Raw genomic sequence first — 18,776 nt, 5'->3', positions numbered from 1 at the left:
TTTTCTTACCATAGATTGTAGACCATATTTTAGTTATAGGAAAGCCAATTTCAGGATAAGGTCAGTTTTGATAATCCATCATTGTATATGGATACATTTTTGTTTTATTTTGACCAAGGGGAGTCATTAGCCTCCAGAAGTGACTGTTGACTACATGAGTCAGAACCCTTTACATCCTGCAACACGTGGCGAGGAAGGTTTTTAACAAGTTGCCACTACACTGTGGTTTATGAGAAACACCTGAAAAACGTTCCCATCAGCCTCAGCTGTGTTTAGTGCTAATTAGCTAATGCTAACATGGCACACTAAGATGATGTCAGTAGTACATTACACCTGCTAAACATCAGCAGGTTAGCATTGTCATAATGAGCATGTTAGCATGCTGACATTTAGCTCAGAGCACCGCTGTGTCTAGTACAGACTCATGGAGCTGCTAGCATGGACACAACACAAATGCTGCATGGGTTAACGAAGATGCCTCTGCAGTAATTCAATGAAGCAGCTCAGCTATGTTCTGTCTAACACAAGGTGTCCTTGTGGCCTCTGAGGAGGTCCTTTGACAGTGTTTGCTTCCAGGCTCCTATTTTAATTCTCTTCAGAGGCAAACTTCTTTCACAGTAGAAGAGATCATGATGATTCAAGTTCATGCCAACCTCAGACATGCTGCCCTTGCACCATGGTAACCAGAGGGAAGAGGAGGATTTAATCTCTTTTAAGTCTGGCTGAAGTTACACATGGGTTTCAGAAGTATTTTAGATTTCGGGAGGAAAGATTAAATTGTGGGAATATCTGCTCTATATCTATCCTTTCAAAAGATCGGCTACTATATGTAACTGACCAGACAGTGAAGCAGCAGCTTGTAAAAACATTAGCAAGATAAAAGCTTAAATCGGAATCGTCGCCACAAAAGCCCTGGAGGTAGTGTGACTTATAAACAACTGGGCTAATGTATTTTTCTCCCCTCAGCTCGTGTTAAGCTGTGTAAACTTAGAACACCACAAGACTGGAAAGAGAGGGAGGAGAGGAAAAAGAGGGGAAAGACTTGGGGGTGGAGGTGTGTGTGTGTGTTTGTCTGGAAGTGGAAATGGGCAGCAGGGAGGAGGAATGTGAAACATTTCTGATGCTGGTCCAGTGGCTGTTTACACGGTAGTCAGCCTGTGACATCAGAGTCCAGACTTTATAAATGTCAGCAGGCGCAAGAATGAGCAGTTAGCAAACAGCTGCACTGGTCGCACCACACTGCCACACAGGTTAGTGAGACAGACTGAGCTCCATCAGCAACACAAGCCCCCATGGACCGACTGCTGTGTGACTGTGTGATAGCTCTGGCTGTACTGCTGTGTGTGGCTACACAGGTGAGGCCTGTTCCTGCTTACTCAACAGTAGTTTGTTCTGAATGAGACGATTATGTGGTGTGTGTGTGTGTGTGTGAGAGAGAGAGAGAGAGTGTAGGCGTGGAAGTTCAAACAATGAAGCTGATTTCGTGTGATTTTTCTTGGCTCACTTTATTGTTACGAGATTGGTAAATATTATTGAAGATTTTTTTCTGTATATGTAATAACAGAGGCAGAGTCTCAGTGTGATCGTTAATTCATGATCTGTAGTTATTTTATTTATTTTACGTATGGAGGAACTTCTTGTCTACCCTGAGAAGAGTGATTACAGTCATCCTGTCTGGACAGAAATAAGGTCACAGACAGCTCTGTGTGAAAGATATGCAACTATGATGAGACAAGTAGGGCTGTAACTAACAATTTGAATTTTTTAATATCTGTCGATTATTTTCATGATTAATTGATTGGCTGTTTGGTCTATCAAATGTCAGAAAATGATTGCCCGTCACAATTTACTAAATTGCTATAAAAGTTACTTGTTTTGTCCGGATAACAGTTCAAAACCCAAAGATATTCAGTTTATGATCACATAAGACAAGGAAAAGGAGCAAATCCTCACATTTGAGAAGCTGGAACTAAAGAAGTTTTGGCATTTATGCTTGAAAAATGAATCAAAAGAGCGAGAAATGATCATCAAAATGGTTGCCAATTAATTTTCTGTTATTAATTGACAAATCATTTCAGCCCTAAGGATAAGCAAATCAACTTAGTCAAAGTCATGTTGACATAACTCTTATGGCACCAGATTGTCAGCATATTCAAGGACAATTTTATCAGCTTGCTCTCTGGTTTAAAGTTGAACAGTAAAGAAATAATGTGTTATGTTTTTACAGTGTATATTTGTAGAATTGCAATGCAGTAGCATTATCTTGTGCATCAGTGAGTGAAAAACAAGTGGTGAACTGTGTTTCTATACAGTGTCACAAAGCAATGAAGGGATTTTTCTGCTCCAGTTAAATTGGCTCGTCCAGATCTCGCCTGTGTTTTGGATCAGATACATGTAATTGAAAACAGTGGTTTGGCCTGATGGTGTTGGATACCGGCGTGCAGTTTCTGAGAATACCAATAATATTTTCTTTATGCCTCATGTGAAAATATAGTCATGAGGATAATAATTTAGATGATGATTATGATAAATGTGGTGCTGGTGATGGTAAAGATGATTTTCTAGTTTTTGATCTATCATCATCTAACCTGTTTTCATGTGTGTTGTCCCTGCAGGTGTTGTGCCAGGTGTGTGACAGGCCCTGCCTTTGCCCTGGACCTGCCCCCCGGTGCCCCTCAGGAGTCCCACTGGTGCTGGATGGCTGCCGGTGCTGCCAGGTGTGTGCTCGGCAGCAAGGCGAGCCCTGCACAGAGATGTTTCCCTGCGACAGCCAGAGAGGACTGCAGTGCGACTACAGCGCCAGCTTCCCCGGAGACCCTGGGGAGTGTGTCAGTGAGTGCCTCTTCTAACAAGCAAACAACCAGGCCCATGTCTGTGTGGGTAAGACAGAGTGGAGGACATACAGCCTCAGTCAGTCAACATGAGTGGGACAAACAGATAGTTCATGTTTAAAGTCTGCTCAGCAGAGCGGGACGGGCTTCTGGGTGACGGCGCTCTGCCAGAACTCCAAAACGTTTCACCTTCTATTTCCAGGACTGCTGTTGACACATTTCCTCTAATGACTGCCCTTTGAGCATGATAGATTGCAGAGACAACACTCATGGATTGAAAAACAGACTCCTCAGTTTCTCAGTAGAGAGGACTGGTTTCCCATAAAACTACATTGGCAGGGACAGCAGCTCCTGTGTCCTCACCGCTCTCTCTCATTTTCCCCTGCTGTGCCCCCCCCCCATATATCTTAATAATTTCACTTCCTGTGCAGGTGTGGTTGAGAAAGTTAAGACGACATCTGTGCTGTGTGTTTCGTACAGGTCAGGAGGATCTGGGATGTGAAGTCAACGGCATCACTTACCATGAGGGCCAGTCGTTTCAGCCCTCCTGTGACACTTACTGCCACTGCAGAGGTGGAGGGGTGAGCTGTGTGCCAGCTTGCCCTCTGAATGCCCGTCTTCCCACTCCAGACTGTCCCAACCCACAACACATCCGGCTACCAGGGAAATGCTGCAAGGAATGGGTGTGTGAAAACCTCGAGAACACAGTCATTCAGGATGTCATCACAGGTAAACTCTACAGGTGGATGGATAAGTTACGAGGGTTAAATCAACCATTAAAGGAGGAAACTATCAAATATCCTCCCATGCAGGCCTTAATTTACATTTTAAAGTATGTGTCTTACTAGCAGCAGCAGTAATACAATAGAAGCTTCATGGTAGACTTTGAAGAGTTCAACATTTAAAAAAATAAGCTTATTAGCTTTCTTATCTGGAGTTAGATGAGATGATTGATACAACTCTCATGTCTGTACAGTAAATATTAAGCTACATCCAGCAGCAGGTTAGCTTAGCTTAGCATAAAGACTGGAAATAGGAGGAAACAGCTAGCCTAGCTCTGTCCAAAGTTAACAAAATCTGCCTATTAGCACCTCTAAAGCTCTCTAATTAACATGTTCTGACTTGTTTAATCCGTATAAAAACCCAAGTGTAAAAACAAGCATTTGTGGTTTTCACCTTGCTGCAAGAAAGTAAATAAGTATATTTCCCAAAATGTTCCTTTAAATTTTATCCTGACATCAGAGCTGGATATTTACAACATATTGTCCAGTGTGAGGAATCTGGTGCCAGATGTATCTCCACATACAATATCACTGGATTTCACAGCTACAAATGTTGCTCATTGATGATCAATCCATGTGGCAACATAATTCTTCCTAATTCTTCCAGGGTTTGTCACTGGTGGTCATGTCTGGAAGTTTTTACTGGAGCATTTTTGCATTAAACTGGGGTGTGTCCGGCCAAAGGAAAACTCACAAAGTCCAAATATATCCCACATTTTTCTGGAAAAGTGAAAACATATTTTTTTTTTGCAGTCACCAAGTCTCCTAGTTTCATAACAACAAGCACTCAGCTGTGTAACAATTAAACATATGAAACCATGTAGAGACTATTACCCCATTTGAAGGAAAGTGTGTAAGTAAGTGAGAGGGGGTGTTCGAGAAATGAAGCCACTCTAAAAACATCTGGAATTCAAAACACTGTCGAAGTCAAACAACATGATGAGAGCAGCAATGGAACATTTTGTTCTTAAATACAAAACTTGCGATGTCATTCCTGAAGATCAGCTGATTATTATGACTTATACATGTTAGTTTTGGGAGGAACAATATGCTGTTTTGGATTTTTATATTCTCAAAAGTCCAAAGCACTGGATTAGATTTGAATTGAAGTTTTTGTGAGCAAAAAACAATCAGATGAGATATTAAATTTACTGGATGTGAGTCACTGGGGTGAATGAGTCCAATCAGCATCTCGTTTAGTTTAGTTTAGTGCAGAGGTTCTCAAACTGTGAGGCTAAAACCTGTTATTGCGCATGCTGCAACATGAACTGTGGATGCGATTTGAATTTGTTTCTAACTCTAGTCATTGTTTTATTTGGTTTCTTTAGCCATGAGACCCACCAGGTTGTGGCCAGCTCTCCCAAGGGATCATCCTCTCAACAAACTAGTCCCACCTGCGTCCACCTGTATAGAGCAGAGCACCCAGTGGAGTGCCTGTTCCCAGAGCTGTGGGGCAGGGGTCTCCACACGGGTTTCTAACCAGAACCCAGCCTGCAAGCTGCAAATGGAAACTCGGCTTTGTAAAGTGCGGCCTTGCCATACAGTTCAGCCTGCGTCAAGGAAACCCATGGTGAGCTCCAATCACATTGTGATTTCTTCTGATTCCCACTGCCTGAATCAGGTTCTATCTCTTCATATATTCCATTATGTTGTTTGGTTTTATGTGCTGAGTTTGGGTCAATACGTTAAATTTATTGTTAAATACAATAAAGGGAAACAGAGTTTCTCATAAACATATATCCAAAACCTGAGCAACTGTGTGCATATAGATACAACAAGGGGTACGTGAAAATATGTTTATTGTGATTAGGGTGAACAAAAGTGACTTTTACAAAGAACTGAGTGAGTGACTTTTATAATGAAGTCTGATGATCTGCTGACTGAAAAAGTCCTGCAGTGCTAAGTTGTAGTTAAAGGATTTTCAGCCAGTCATGAATGCCATGTTCGTGAATTAGTGGAAAACGTATGTCATTGTCACTTCTGATCAGATTTTCTTCTTTGCCATTCAGGCTTACTGGTTAGATAAGTTGACCTATGAGTTTCTACATTCCTCTATAGCATCTCTGCAGCTCAGATGTAGTTACATAACTAAAACTGAACTCCCAGTAAAGCATTGATTTGGTGATTTGCAGGACAAAAGAAATTACAGCAGCTAGGATAAAAGTGGAATAAATTTAGGTATAGATTTAATGTTTTTAAGATGTCTTGCTGACATATAACTGTAATTTTAACAACATTTTAATAGCTATATTTTAACATGTAGTTAGCATCTGCTCCACAATGAAATATTGCCACTGAAATGTTGAAACAACAGCTATGTGTAACCTAGATGTCTGAAAAACTTTTCAAAAAAACCTAGCCTAGCTTTGACCTAGACACCTAGGCATCTTTTGACCTGCAAATACCCAAATCACTGCATTGCTTACTGGGATTTCTTTCTGACTTGCCTCTGTATGTGTTTGTTTGTGCATGCTGTTTTCCCAGTGGGGAAGGCAGAGGCGGTGCAAGGCCAGCTACACATCACCGGGGCCCATTCGGCTCGTTCACCAGGGCTGCTACAGCACTCATGCCTACCAGCTCCGATACTGTGGACTGTGCACAGACTCTCGCTGCTGCACACCTTATCAAACCACCACTGCTGAGGTGACCTTCCGCTGCCCCACCGGCAGACTGCTACAGCGAGCTGTGATGATGATCCACTCATGTGTTTGTCATAACAACTGCCCCTACTCACCTTACAGTAACCCTGCTCTGTGGGGATACAGGCCCTGATACAGGCCCTGATTGGCCCGTATGAGCACTGATTCATTCAGAAGACTTCACTGACTGATTCGAGGGCCGGACAGTGAGAAAAACATTATATACCACCAGGCGTCCTCCATTCAATGGACCTTGAAAGAGAAAATTAGAACTGTAGATAAAAACTGTGATTGAGTTGTGATGAACGTTGACCTTCACACATGTACAATCTGCACTTCTTCACAACTCCTTTATACTCCTACACCTTGGGAAGCCATTATACTGGTGGTTTTGACCTTATCGATGAATCAAAATGATTTGGCATCTAGAGAAAGCATGCAAGCAAACTTAATTACTGTATATAGCAGTTTTTAACACAGATGCTACAAAGTGCTTTATGGGAAGAAGACAGGGGAAAGAGGGACATATAAGAGACAGAGAAAATATATAAAACAAGGGGAAATAAGTGTATAACCCACAAAGTAAAAGTTATAGAACTAAGAAAACAAGTGGGCTGTAAAGATTCTTGCATTTTTTGAACTCGGCAGCTCACACCAAAACAATCTAGATGGATAAATAGCACTACAGGTAAGAGGGAAAATATGTATTTTTGATTTTGGGGTGAACTGTCCCTTTACAAAAGATGCACTGATTTGTCTTTTCTGAGACTTTTCCTCTTAGAGGTCAGAGGTCACAACAACTCCTTTAAGTACAGAGGTGTCATGTAATGCCTTGTCTGAAGAGAAACTAAAAATGGTGAGGCTGCTGAACAAGCATAGTAGTCAAGGCGTGCTGCAATAAAAGCATGTTCGACTTTTTCCAAATATTTGGGCTGAAGTTGGGCAAGCTGATTCTTGCAATATTCCTTATTTGGAAAAAGCAGGACTGAACTGGTCTTATGGATCTCAAAATGTAGGTTGGGATCAGAAGTAATCCCTAGATTTTTTTTTACACTGGGTTAAAAATTGTCCCAATTAAATTTGAGTAATTTTGCATAACCGTATCTGGGTCAAGAAAAATAATTTCTTGTAATTCAAACATTTTTTCTAACCTAAACTATGAATTGAGGACAATTAGCCATGATGTTAATTTGGTCATAACGATAGTTTTAAAGACAGATTTTCACTGCTAACCACCCAACCATATGTCTTTAAGAGCAAATTTCAATGGTTTAAAAATATGTTTGTTTGATTTATGCCACAGAATGACCCCAACCTTTGTGTTGACAGATATTGTTTCCTGACGTGAGCAATGCAACTTTTAACTTGTACAGTTTTGTTTGTGTGTTTGTAGTCAGATGACATTGCACTTATTTCTTCATTTTCTGTTTTGTTGTAAATAATCCTGGACAGGTGTCTCTTATATATAGTGTTTTTTTTTTTCAATATCCTGCATTTTTACTCTCAATGATGTTTGTGTTTTTGATTTATATATTTTCATAATATAGTATTCACAGATTTATTCAGATTAGTCACAGACTGTAGCTTTTTACATACCTTTTCCCAACATTTCAAGTCATCACTCATCAATAATTATTGTACAGTACACTTCTTCCTTTGTTGATGAGATGTTAAAAACTTGTTTCAAGCGCACAGAAATACACAACACCACAGAATTCATTTTTGGTATTTCATATGAAAAATTAAGCCAAATTAATTAATAGTATTATTATTAACTTCCTTACAATTCCTCACTTGAGCCTCTGAAAGCTTTTTCAGTCAGACCAGATCACCTCATTAGACATCCTGACATCTAGTGGACAAAAGAATATACTGCTGAGAGTGAGGACAGTGCAATAGCTTTATCACCAGAACATAATACATTTTGAAGTGAAGACTAGAGGTGAGCTGCAGCTGTAGTTTATTGTTTTTAATTTGAGGACTGTTTCACACCATGTCTTGTCCCTTTCTGCTTGTTCCTGTATGACAATCCTAAGCAGAGAAGGGCTTTCTGGCACAACTTCACCTACTTTCAAGGTGCATGGAGAAGGGAAAAGTCTGAAGAGGTCAAAACTCCAGCAACACCTGTAGTATACAGAACAACTTTATTGTCAGACCACACTTTTGGGCTTGTGACACGCCCCTGCAATTTGCATAAAAAATCTTACTTTCTCTGAGTCATAACACAGTCAACTCTGACGACAGACATGATACACATACAGTGGGTAGGGAAAGTATTCAGACCCCTTTAAATTTTTCACTCTTTGTTTCATTGCAGCCATATGCTAAAATCAAAAAAGTTCATTTTATTTCTCATTAATGTACACTCAGCACCCCATCTTGACAGAAAAGAAATGTATTAAAAAAGAAAAACTGTAATAGCACATTGTCATAAGTATTCAGACCCTTTGCTCAGTATTGAGTAGAAGCACCCTTTTGAGCTAGTACAGCCATGAGTCATTGGGAATGATGCAACAAGTTTTCCACACCTGGATTTGGGGATCCTCTGCCATTCTTCCTTGCAGATCCTTTCCATTTTCGTCAGTTTGGATGGTGAACGTTGGTGGACAGCCATTTTCAGGTCTCTCCAGAGATGCTCAATTGGGTTTAGGTCAGGGCTCTGGCTGGGTCAGTCAAGAATAGTCACAGAGTTGTTCCGAAGCCACTCCTTTGTTATTTTAGCTGTGTGCTTAGGGTCATTGTCTTGTTGGAAGGTGAACCTTCGGCCCAACCTGAGGTCCTGAGCAGTCTGGAAGAGGTTTTTTTCCAGGATCTCTGTACTTGGCCGCATTCATCTTTCCTTCAATTGCAACCAGTCGTCCTGTCCCTGCAGCTGAAAAACACCCCCATAGCATGATGCTGCTACCACCATGTTTCCCTGTTGGGATTGTATTGGGCAGGTGATGAGCAGTGCCTGGTTTTCTCCACACATACCGCTTACAATTAATGTCAAAAAGTTCAATCTTGGTCTCCTCAGACCAGAGGATCTTATTTCTCATAGTCTGGGAGTCCTTCATGTGTTTTTTGGCAAACTCTATGCAGGCTTTCACATGTCTTGCACTGAGGAGAGGCTTCCGTCGGGCCACTCTGCCATAAAGCCCCGACTGGTGGAAGGCTGCAGTGATAGTTGACTTTCTGGAACTTTCTCCTATCTCCCTACTGCATCTCTGGAGCTCAGCCACAGTGATCTTTGGGTTCTTCTTTACCTCTCTCACCAAGGCTCTTCTCCCACGATTACTCAGTTTGGCTGGACGGCCAGGTCTAGGAAGAGTTCTGGTCGTCCCAAACTCCTTCCAATTAAGGATTATGGAGGCCACTGTGCTCTTAGGAACCTTGAGTGCTGCAGAAATTCTTTTGTAACCTTGGCCAGGTCCGTGCCTTGCCACAATTCTGTCTCTGAGCTCCTTGGGCAGTTCCTTCGACCTCATGATTCTCATTTGCTCTGACATGCACTGTGAGCTGTAAGGTCTTATATAGACAGGTGTGTACCTTTCCTAATCAAGTCCAGTCAGTTTAATTAAACACAGCTGGACTCCAATGAAGGCGTAGAACCATCTCAAGGAGGATCAGAAGAAATGGGCAGCATGTGAGTTAAATATGAGTGTCACAGCAAAGGGTCTGAATACTTATGACCATGTGATATTTCAGTTTTTCTTTTTTAATAAATTTGCAAAAATTTCTACATTTCTGTTTTTTTCTGTCAAGATGGGGTGCTGAGTGTACATTAATGAGAAATAAAATGAACCTTTTTTTGATTTTAGCAAATGGCTGCAATGAAAAAAAGAGTGAAAAATTTAAAGGGGTCTGAATACTTTCCGTACCCACTGTATTTTTAGATTCAGTATAAGACATTAATAAGAGCAATAGTCAGGTGGCCTTTTGGCTGGTCAGTATCCATCCCAAACACTGCTATTATTAAGGGCTTATTCCTGATCTGTAATGCTATAATAAATTATTTGATAACCACAAATAAAGCCATTAATGACAACATTTATTAAGTAAGCATTAAGTATTGTGTATCGGACTTTCAGTTGGCACATTAAACTGTATAGGATATTTCAAGATTTTATTGCAATAGGATATTACAAGAGGATTATTTCTCAGTCCCTGCAATATTACTGATAATACAGTATCAGAAGAATACATCAGCTCACTGTTACTGTGAGCTAGCTGTGCGCTACTATAGGATGTGGTAAACCTTAGTTTCTAAACCCCACAAGGTATTGTCAGAGGAGTCAGAAAAAGAAAGAGAATCTACTGTACACGTGAGGCCCCACACAAGTACATATAAACCTTTATTTGTAGTCTAAGCAGTTGCTTGAACTCAGTATGGATGACTTTGTATGACGAACCAGCCAACTCATTTCCTGTATACTGGCAGGTGCAAAAACTCAAATGTAGTTGTGAAGTCAGTAGTTCCAGACACAGGAAGCCTTTTCTGAACCACCCACACTTTAAATCAGTTTCTAACTGAAGAGAAGACTAGCACACTCTCCGAAAGAAGGTACTGTACTAACTGCTGTCCAGAAGAAAATGGATAACACAACTTGTCCTCGTGTCAGCTTTGACTTTACACACAGATTCCTGCCTCCTGTTTACATCTTAGTATTCATCATTGGACTGGTAGCTAATGGATGGGGACTGAAGTCTCTGCTGCACAACTGGAAGAAACTGGGTAACGTCAATGTTTTTGTTCTCAACCTTGGACTTGCAGATATTTTGTATCTGCTCACACTCCCATTTTTGGTGGTCTACTACTTTATGGGGAGTAAATGGATCTTTGGAGATGCATTCTGCAAGATAACAAGATTCTGCTTCAACCTGAATTTATATGGCAGCATTGGGTTCCTTACTTGTATAAGTGTGTACAGATACCTGGCCATTGTCCATCCAATGAGAGTGATGGGAAGAATAACTCTGACTCACTCTGTGGCTATCTCGATCACAGTTTGGCTGTTGGTGAGCGTTCAAAGTCTTCCAGACATGTTCTACACCAAAACATTTGGAAACACCACTGTAGGATGTTACGATACCACCAGTAAGAGACATGTTGAGGATTACCTGAAATACAGCTTCGGAAGGACACTCACTGGGTTTTGTATCCCGTTCCTCATCACACTGGGCTGCTATGGACATGTGATTGTCGTTCTCTGCCGCACAAATACCATTGACAAGATACTGAAACAGAGAAGCTTGAAGTTGTTGTTCATCTTGATCCTTCTCTTCTCTGTTTGTTACATCCCCCATCATGTATTCAAGAACCTCAACCTCTTGTCAAGAGTGCTGTCCAAACGGAGGATTTGCCATGGATGGTTTAATGGAGTCTACATTGCTCATCAGATAAGTCGTGGCCTTGTGTGTCTGAACAGTGCTCTCAACCCTCTGGTTTACCTCCATGGAAATGAAGATATTCCTGCTCAGCTCAGACGACTACTCCAGCAAGCTCGTCAAGCTGTCATACGGCTCTCAACCACCCCTAGTCAAATCCCCCTGGTGTAAATTTTCTGATATGTGAATTAAATTTAACAACTGTATTGCATCATCTACCACCATAACACGTTTATTATAGTGGGTCAAGATTTTAATCTCTGTGGTGACCATATTGCTGTTAAGAAGAAAAAAGAAAAAGAAAATTCACTTAAACTATTCTGAAAATGTGACTGTTCACTTTCTTAGAGAATAGGACCATGTATTGTGGTGGGGAGGCTCAGTGCTCGGCATGATCTGCATTGTGTTAAAACAGGTACTTGCGAATGTATAAATAAACAGGATATGAGCTTCACTGACTGCAACAGATGCACGTGTCAATAGTGGTACTGGTACTGTATGCATAATCTCTACCAAGCACAATGTGCCTTCGAAAGAAAACAAGACATATTACAGATGTAAACAACTATTTCAGCATTATTGTGCAAAATCTCTCCCACTCCAACTTGATTTTACTGTATGGAAATAGTAGTAATTTTGATTAAGTATAGGTTGAGAAAATCCAACAACCCGCTGGCTCATTAAGCCCTTTAAAAACTCATTGGGTGGCCAGGCTACTTGGTTCCTTATCTTTATCTGATTTGTAATCACCAACATTTGAATTTGTTTTACAATTGCTTCCAGTAAAAATCTCAAAGGCCAACTGCTGTCTTCAACCTTCAGCCGTTCTTTTAAATCAAGGCTGAAGACTTTTCTGTTTGCCGCTGCCTTTTATGAAATCAAATGATTCATTTCTTACATGGCACTTTAACGTTTACGCTCCTGTTTTATCTTGTTTTTATTTTCTGTTGAACTCTTTTTAATTGTATTTAAATGTCCTTTAATATTGCCCTATGTCGCTTTAATGTTTTATGTAAAGCACTTTGACTTGCCTTGTTGTTGAAATGTGCAATACAAATAAACTTGCCTTGCCTTGCCTTCTATCTCCCAAATATAAACTTACTGTAACAAGACTAAGAGTCTACAGCCATGCTAGGGGTGAGGCTGTGCTTTGAGCTAAATGCTAACAGGTTCACAATGGCAATGCTACTGATGATAAGCAGGTGTAATGTTTATACCAAGTTCGCTATTTTAGTTTGGCATGTTAGTGTGCTAAGATTTGCAAATAAGCAAAAGAACACAAAGCAGCTGAGGCTGATGGGAATGTCATTAGTTTTACAGGTATTTGGTCATAAACCAAAGTTGTTTGAATGTGTTTAGCAAATTTCATGGCAGTTCATCCAGCAGTTGTTGAAATGTTTCACTCAAAACCACAAATGTCAACCTCATGGTGGCGCTAGAAGAGGAGTTCACCAACGTTGTTAGGATTCATCATCTTGGAACCATGAATGTTTGTACCAGATTTTGTGCTAGTTTGTCCAGTAGTTGTTCAGATATTTCACAGAATAAGTGAAAACTTTGACTTGCTGATGGTTTCCAGGAAAGGTCAGAGAAAAATCACATTTGTTACGATTAATCCTCTAGGCACTGGGGATATCTGTACCAAATTTCTTAGTAAGCTAATTCATCCAAAAGTTGTCAAGATATTTCAGTAAAAGCCAAAAATGTCAACCTGCTGGTGGCGCAAGAGGAAAAAGTCAGGGGATCACCAAAGTCAGTAGGGTTCATCCTACCATGAATGTCTGTACAAAATTTCAACATTATCATTAATTTGGAGCCGTGTTTCTGGCCACTTGGTGAATGTAGGTCTATTCACTCTCCCTTTAGCTTTGTTTTAGATTTGGCTCTTTAACTGCTAAATGCTCAGCTATGTTCACCAGCTAGTTGCTAACTTTGTCTGTCTGCCCTGCCTCTTCCTTAGAGCTGAGGGGAAATTCAGAGTTGGGTCATAATTCTCTGTAATTTCTAAGAGAGATCCCTTTCATTTACACTTGTCATTTGATCCATTGTAATTACATATATAGCTATAAGTCATAAAAATGAGGATTTGAAACTTGACCTGGGCTGAAAATGATTTATGTATTTTAGTCTGTGTATTGCACCACCATTATAATACTGAAAACTGTGTTTTATTCAGGGCCTCTGCAAAATTACACTCCAAAGTGCAAATCATTGACCAGATTAGACTAAGCAAGCTGCTGCTAGTGCAGCAGAACCACTGTTTTATTTATTTTTTTATAAAATTTATATTAGAGACCATTTAAGTGTTGTGGTCCCAGCAATGTAAAAACATTGAAAACATGTTGAAATCCACAAGATGTTCTGTGTCATTATAATTGACATGATCAGCAAAAACCTAATAGACTTGCACTTTAAAAGTTTATTAAGACCTAAAACTTAATAGACTTGGCCCAGTCAACATAAAAACTACTCTGTACAAGTTAAGACTGAGATCCTGATACTTACATGCACCCACTGGCTTTTCACCCACTTTGTTACAATCTCTTAACACAGTGCAGTAGGTGGAATGAAAATGCATCCTGCATTTTATCATTGGATCTACCCAACTTAGAAGATCACATCTAGATTCTAAGAATAAAAAAAGTTGATTCAGGAAGCAGTCTTTAAAGACGTATTGCTTCAGTTACATCAACCATTCTAGGCACCGTAGCATACTTGCTTTACAGTATTTGCTGCTTTTCAGAAGGCAGAATGAAGAACACCTCCTGTCCGCATGTCAGCTTCGACTTTGGACACAGATTCTTGCCTCCTGTTTACATCTTAGTATTCATCATTGGTCTGGTAGCTAATGGATGGGGATTGAAGTCTCTGCTGCACAAGTGGAAGAAGCTAAAGCTCATCAATGTTTTTGTTCTCAACCTTGGACTTGCAGATATTTTGTATCTGCTCACACTCCCATTTTTGGTGGTCTACTACTTTATGGGGAGTAAATGGATCTTTGGAGATGCATTCTGCAAGATAACAAGATTCTGCTTCAACCTGAATTTATATGGCAGCATTGGGTTCCTTACTTGTATAAGTGTGTACAGATACCTGAGCATTGTCCATCCAGTGAGAGTGATGGGAAGAATAACTCTGACTCACTCTGTGGCTATCTCGATCACAGTTTGGCTGTTGGTGAGCATTCAAAGTCTTCCAGACATGTTCTACACCAAAACATTTGGAAACAGCAGTGGGAAATGTTACGATACCACCAGTAAGAGACATGTTGAGGATTACCTGAAATACAGCCTCGGATGGACAATCACTGGGTTTTGTATCCCGTTCCTCATCACACTGTGCTGCTATGGACATGTGATTGTCGTTCTCTGCCGCAAAAATACCATTGACAAGATACTGAAACAGAGAAGCTTGAAGTTGTTGTTCATCTTGATTCTTCTCTTCTCTGTTTGTTACATCCCCCTTCATGTATTCAAGAACCTCAACCTCTTGTCAAGAGTTCTGTCCAAACAGAGGATTTGCCATGGATGGTTTAATGGAGTCTACATTGCTCATCAGATAAGTCGTGGCCTTGTGTGTCTGAACAGTGCTCTCAACCCTCTGGTTTACCTCCATGGAAATGAAGATATTCCTGCTCAGCTCAGACGACTACTCCAGCAAGCTCGTCAGATGTTCAACCGTCTGTTTTTGTCAAACTCTGGGCGTGTGCCTGTGGCAGAAATCACAGATGAAGTTTAACAAAAGAAATACATGCTTAACAGTAACATGTTAAACATTATACTGTATATGTCATAATTGTCTTTCTAATATTAATTGCCATGTCTATATTATGTTCATTTTTGTGCTATGCAGTTTATCAGGAAGGAAGAATGACTTATAAACACAAATTGTTTTTGTATTATTATTAGTATGTGAATTGTTTTATATAAATGTGTTTAGTAATTTCTTTTATGCTCTGTTAAGTAAAGTACAGCGTGAAATATCTGACTTACAGTTAATTATTGGGGGATTTTAATGCTCTTGGTGTCATGAGTTAGAAAGGACCAAATTTGTAACTGTTTCAAGTAAGATGTTTGATTTTGTGTATGATATTGAATATTTATCCACATTCTTTATGATCACAAAGCTGTTATTGTGTTGTTTAAAAAAGGGATTCAATCACATCTGTTAAACATGTGGCCCAGTCTAAAATTTCATTTGTAGACAGATATAAATAAGCCGTTAGAGATGAATAAATAATATGTAAAATGTTTTAGAAATGGTATATTAAAATCAGTTCATGTTATTAATTTTAGCAGTTCATTGTGAATTTAAAACTAGAACCATAGTCAGTAAGATACATGTTTACTGTTGTTTTAATAAAGTTAATAGAAATGCAAATACGTTCAATGATCTTGGCCCTGTTCTTCAAATGTGGCATAACTATTTCAGGCTACAATACAGTGACACATTAAATTAAACTTATGCCCATGAATCTATTGTCCCAGTGCATGGTTGATAGATAAGATAACTTGCAGTAACGTAATGCAGGATTCACAAATCAATCTTCAAAGTGCTTTCAAAGGACCTGAATGAGAATAGACAAGATTATTTTAGCCTGATAACAGCTAAAAATCAGTTAAAGGGGCAAAAAAAAAATAAAAATAGGCTACCTTCTGGGTTAATTTGAATGTCAAATCAAATGCCATATGTGCTGGCTCCATTGGTCTTTTAACAGTCAGAAGCGTGCTCAGGACGAATGCTCGCGCCTACGGAGCGCGAACAACAGGATGCTGACTGCAGTTCACTTTATGGCCATCGGTGTCATAAATATCAAGGATTTTCTGAAAACTCCACACAGTACCTTTAAATTAATTATTAAATAATACCGTATATAAGGTACTCCACTGCAATTAGAAATGTATAAGTTTATTTATCTGCTAGTTCTTTATTTATTGATGATGACACAGTTGTCTTTCATTTCTGCAAAATATCGAAGCCTATTCACAATGCCTCTTGGTCAGTAGACACCAAGAGTTGTAATGAACAGTTTACAGTATTATTCAGGACCTCTGCCAAATGATTCTCCTAAATGCAAATCCTAGACCAGGCTGGACTAGTCAAGGCATCTGACACACTGTGTTTAATCATTAAATCCTGTAGCTGCAACACGTTGCCATTAGCCATGCTTAATTACTGCAATGTTGGCTGAACTGAACGGTTTATTTTGCCCATCTGGTAATCAACCGTGGAAGAGGACATTTTGCAGTTGTGCATTTATCTAGCCATTGTATTTGTGACTCTGCAGTTCCCCAGAACTCTATGGAGCATTTTAGTGTCTTTCAAATCATTGTTTTGGATTTGTGGCGCGCAGCATTACTATTGTGGTTCACTATCACTGTTCACAACAACTCTGTTTCCAGCCACAGAAAGCAGGTGTTATTAGCAAAAAAGCTTTGATAATCCACTGTACGCTACCTGTCCAGCACCAAAGGTCGACAAGCAAAGTTAGCAAGTAGCTGGTGAACTGTGGAGCATTTTAACAGCTAAAGAGACAGATATTTCTCTCAAGAGTTGGTGGAGACCAAACCAGAGCTAGACGGAGAGCGAATGTTACACTTATTTTGCCGGGTGCATGCCACATACTGAGTGAAGTATAGTTGTGTGAAGGTGTTTGTTTAATCTGTTCATTGATTGATCCAGTTTCCCTGTGCCAAATTCCCCTAATTGTCTACTCATTTCTCTCACTTGCATCATCATTTCATTTTCACATTTTTGCTCACAAAACCCCATATGATGACCTTTCTGCTTACACCACCCTCACAAACACACACACACAAAAAGAAGAACTATGTTGCACTGCCACACATATCTCTTTCACTTTTGTGCTCATAACATGATAAACCTTTTGATAGAGGTTAGCTAAAACCTTGACTTTGAGACCACCCTCTGGCCAATTTTCACATTAACTTCACTTTAATTCAGACTTGCCCCAAACAACTTAAAAACAGCTCTGCACAATATTGTTTAAAAGTCTGTACAAGTCTTCAGCTTTCCAACTCTCCTGCACAGTTTTTTTTTTATTCTTATGTATATATGTAATATAGATGTAGTGTGTATGTATATATGTTCTATTTTTGTGAAACAGTGGACCATACATGACTGTTAACAATGATAAAGCAACTAAGTGTTCAAAAATAATTTAAGTATGTATGTAAGTATAATTCTGCTTTTTGTACGTAGAAAATTGTAATTTTAAGTGTAAAAAAACTGCCACAACGTTCCTCCACCCAAATCAAACACAGCATTTTGTAAAGGGAAAAATTGGAAGAAATAAATATGAATTAGTTCATTTTTTGATACTGTGAACTTAATTAAAAATTCTAAATTGTGAATGAATGTGAATTAGCAGACAAATGTTCCAATTAAACAGGAAATTCAGATTAACCACCTTGGTGTTTCACTTCTTTATTTTCAGACCTGGTTTGTAAGGTGTTAATGACCACATTACTGAATGTTGTTGGGGGTGGGGAGGCCCAGTGCCATGCATGGTCTCGTGGTTTAAAACAGGAACTTGTCAGAGAATTGTGTCTTATTAATATACATTTGGTGCTCTTGTGAGTATTTTAGGGAGCAGGGCAGTGTATGTTGGAATGACTCAAAATAAAGTACAGTGTGTGTATTCATGGTAATGAAGGAACATGTCACCCAGTGCAACGGTGTGGCTCACTGATGTGTTTTGTTATAGTTTTTGGAAAACAATGGAGCTCTTTGGCACAGAGGAATAACATATGTCAGGCTATGATACACAGACGGCACTTGTTAGTAGGATCAGTTCATTGGTGGTTTTGGTCTTTTCATGGAATCTGTTGACAATAAGACAAAAATAGAAAATGACCAGACTTGATCTTTAATGGACAAGGTCAGCATTCAGAGACTCGACAGACTTGCATCTTGACTTGTTGGATTTGGTTTATTAAGACCTGAGACTTGACATGGCCCCAAAATCTGAAAAGCAGCTCTGTACAATACTGTTAGACATGAAAACTGAAACCCCGATGCTGACATGCACCCATTGGCTTCTCACCCAGTTTCTTTCTATCTGTTCACACAGAACAGGGGAAGAATGAGGTGTCATTTTACACCTTACCTTACATCTGATTACATACATCATCTAT

General features: G+C 39.6%; 3 protein-coding genes across 3 annotated transcripts; all 3 read left to right on the top strand.

Annotated features, from left to right (window-relative positions):
• The first annotated feature begins 1,200 nt into the window (after positions 1 to 1,200).
• ccn5 (cellular communication network factor 5) lies at positions 1,201 to 7,759 on the top strand. Its single transcript, XM_044210027.1, has 5 exons — positions 1,201 to 1,355; positions 2,616 to 2,832; positions 3,312 to 3,560; positions 4,942 to 5,183; positions 6,098 to 7,759. Exons 1-5 carry the CDS (start codon positions 1,293 to 1,295, stop codon positions 6,383 to 6,385), a joined length of 1,059 nt encoding a protein of 352 aa, XP_044065962.1. The 5' UTR covers positions 1,201 to 1,292; the 3' UTR covers positions 6,386 to 7,759.
• A 3,065-nt stretch (positions 7,760 to 10,824) lies between these two features.
• LOC122882541 (P2Y purinoceptor 1-like) lies at positions 10,825 to 12,695 on the top strand. The gene is made up of 2 exons (XM_044210033.1): positions 10,825 to 10,966; positions 11,240 to 12,695. The coding sequence occupies exons 1-2, from the start codon at positions 10,825 to 10,827 to the stop codon at positions 11,788 to 11,790; spliced, it is 693 nt and encodes a 230-aa protein (XP_044065968.1). The 3' UTR covers positions 11,791 to 12,695.
• Positions 12,696 to 13,709: 1,014 nt separating this feature from the next.
• LOC122882540 (P2Y purinoceptor 1-like) lies at positions 13,710 to 15,945 on the top strand. The gene has a single exon (XM_044210031.1). It carries the CDS (start codon positions 14,371 to 14,373, stop codon positions 15,355 to 15,357), a length of 987 nt encoding a protein of 328 aa, XP_044065966.1. The 5' UTR covers positions 13,710 to 14,370; the 3' UTR covers positions 15,358 to 15,945.
• Positions 15,946 to 18,776: the final 2,831 nt, after the last annotated feature.

This window comes from Siniperca chuatsi, linkage group LG10 (genome assembly GCF_020085105.1).
Source record: "Siniperca chuatsi isolate FFG_IHB_CAS linkage group LG10, ASM2008510v1, whole genome shotgun sequence".
Classification (NCBI taxonomy): domain Eukaryota; kingdom Metazoa; phylum Chordata; class Actinopteri; order Centrarchiformes; family Sinipercidae; genus Siniperca; species Siniperca chuatsi.
The sequence above is the reverse complement of the archived record's forward strand: the minus strand, read 5'-3'. Positions and strand labels throughout refer to the sequence as shown.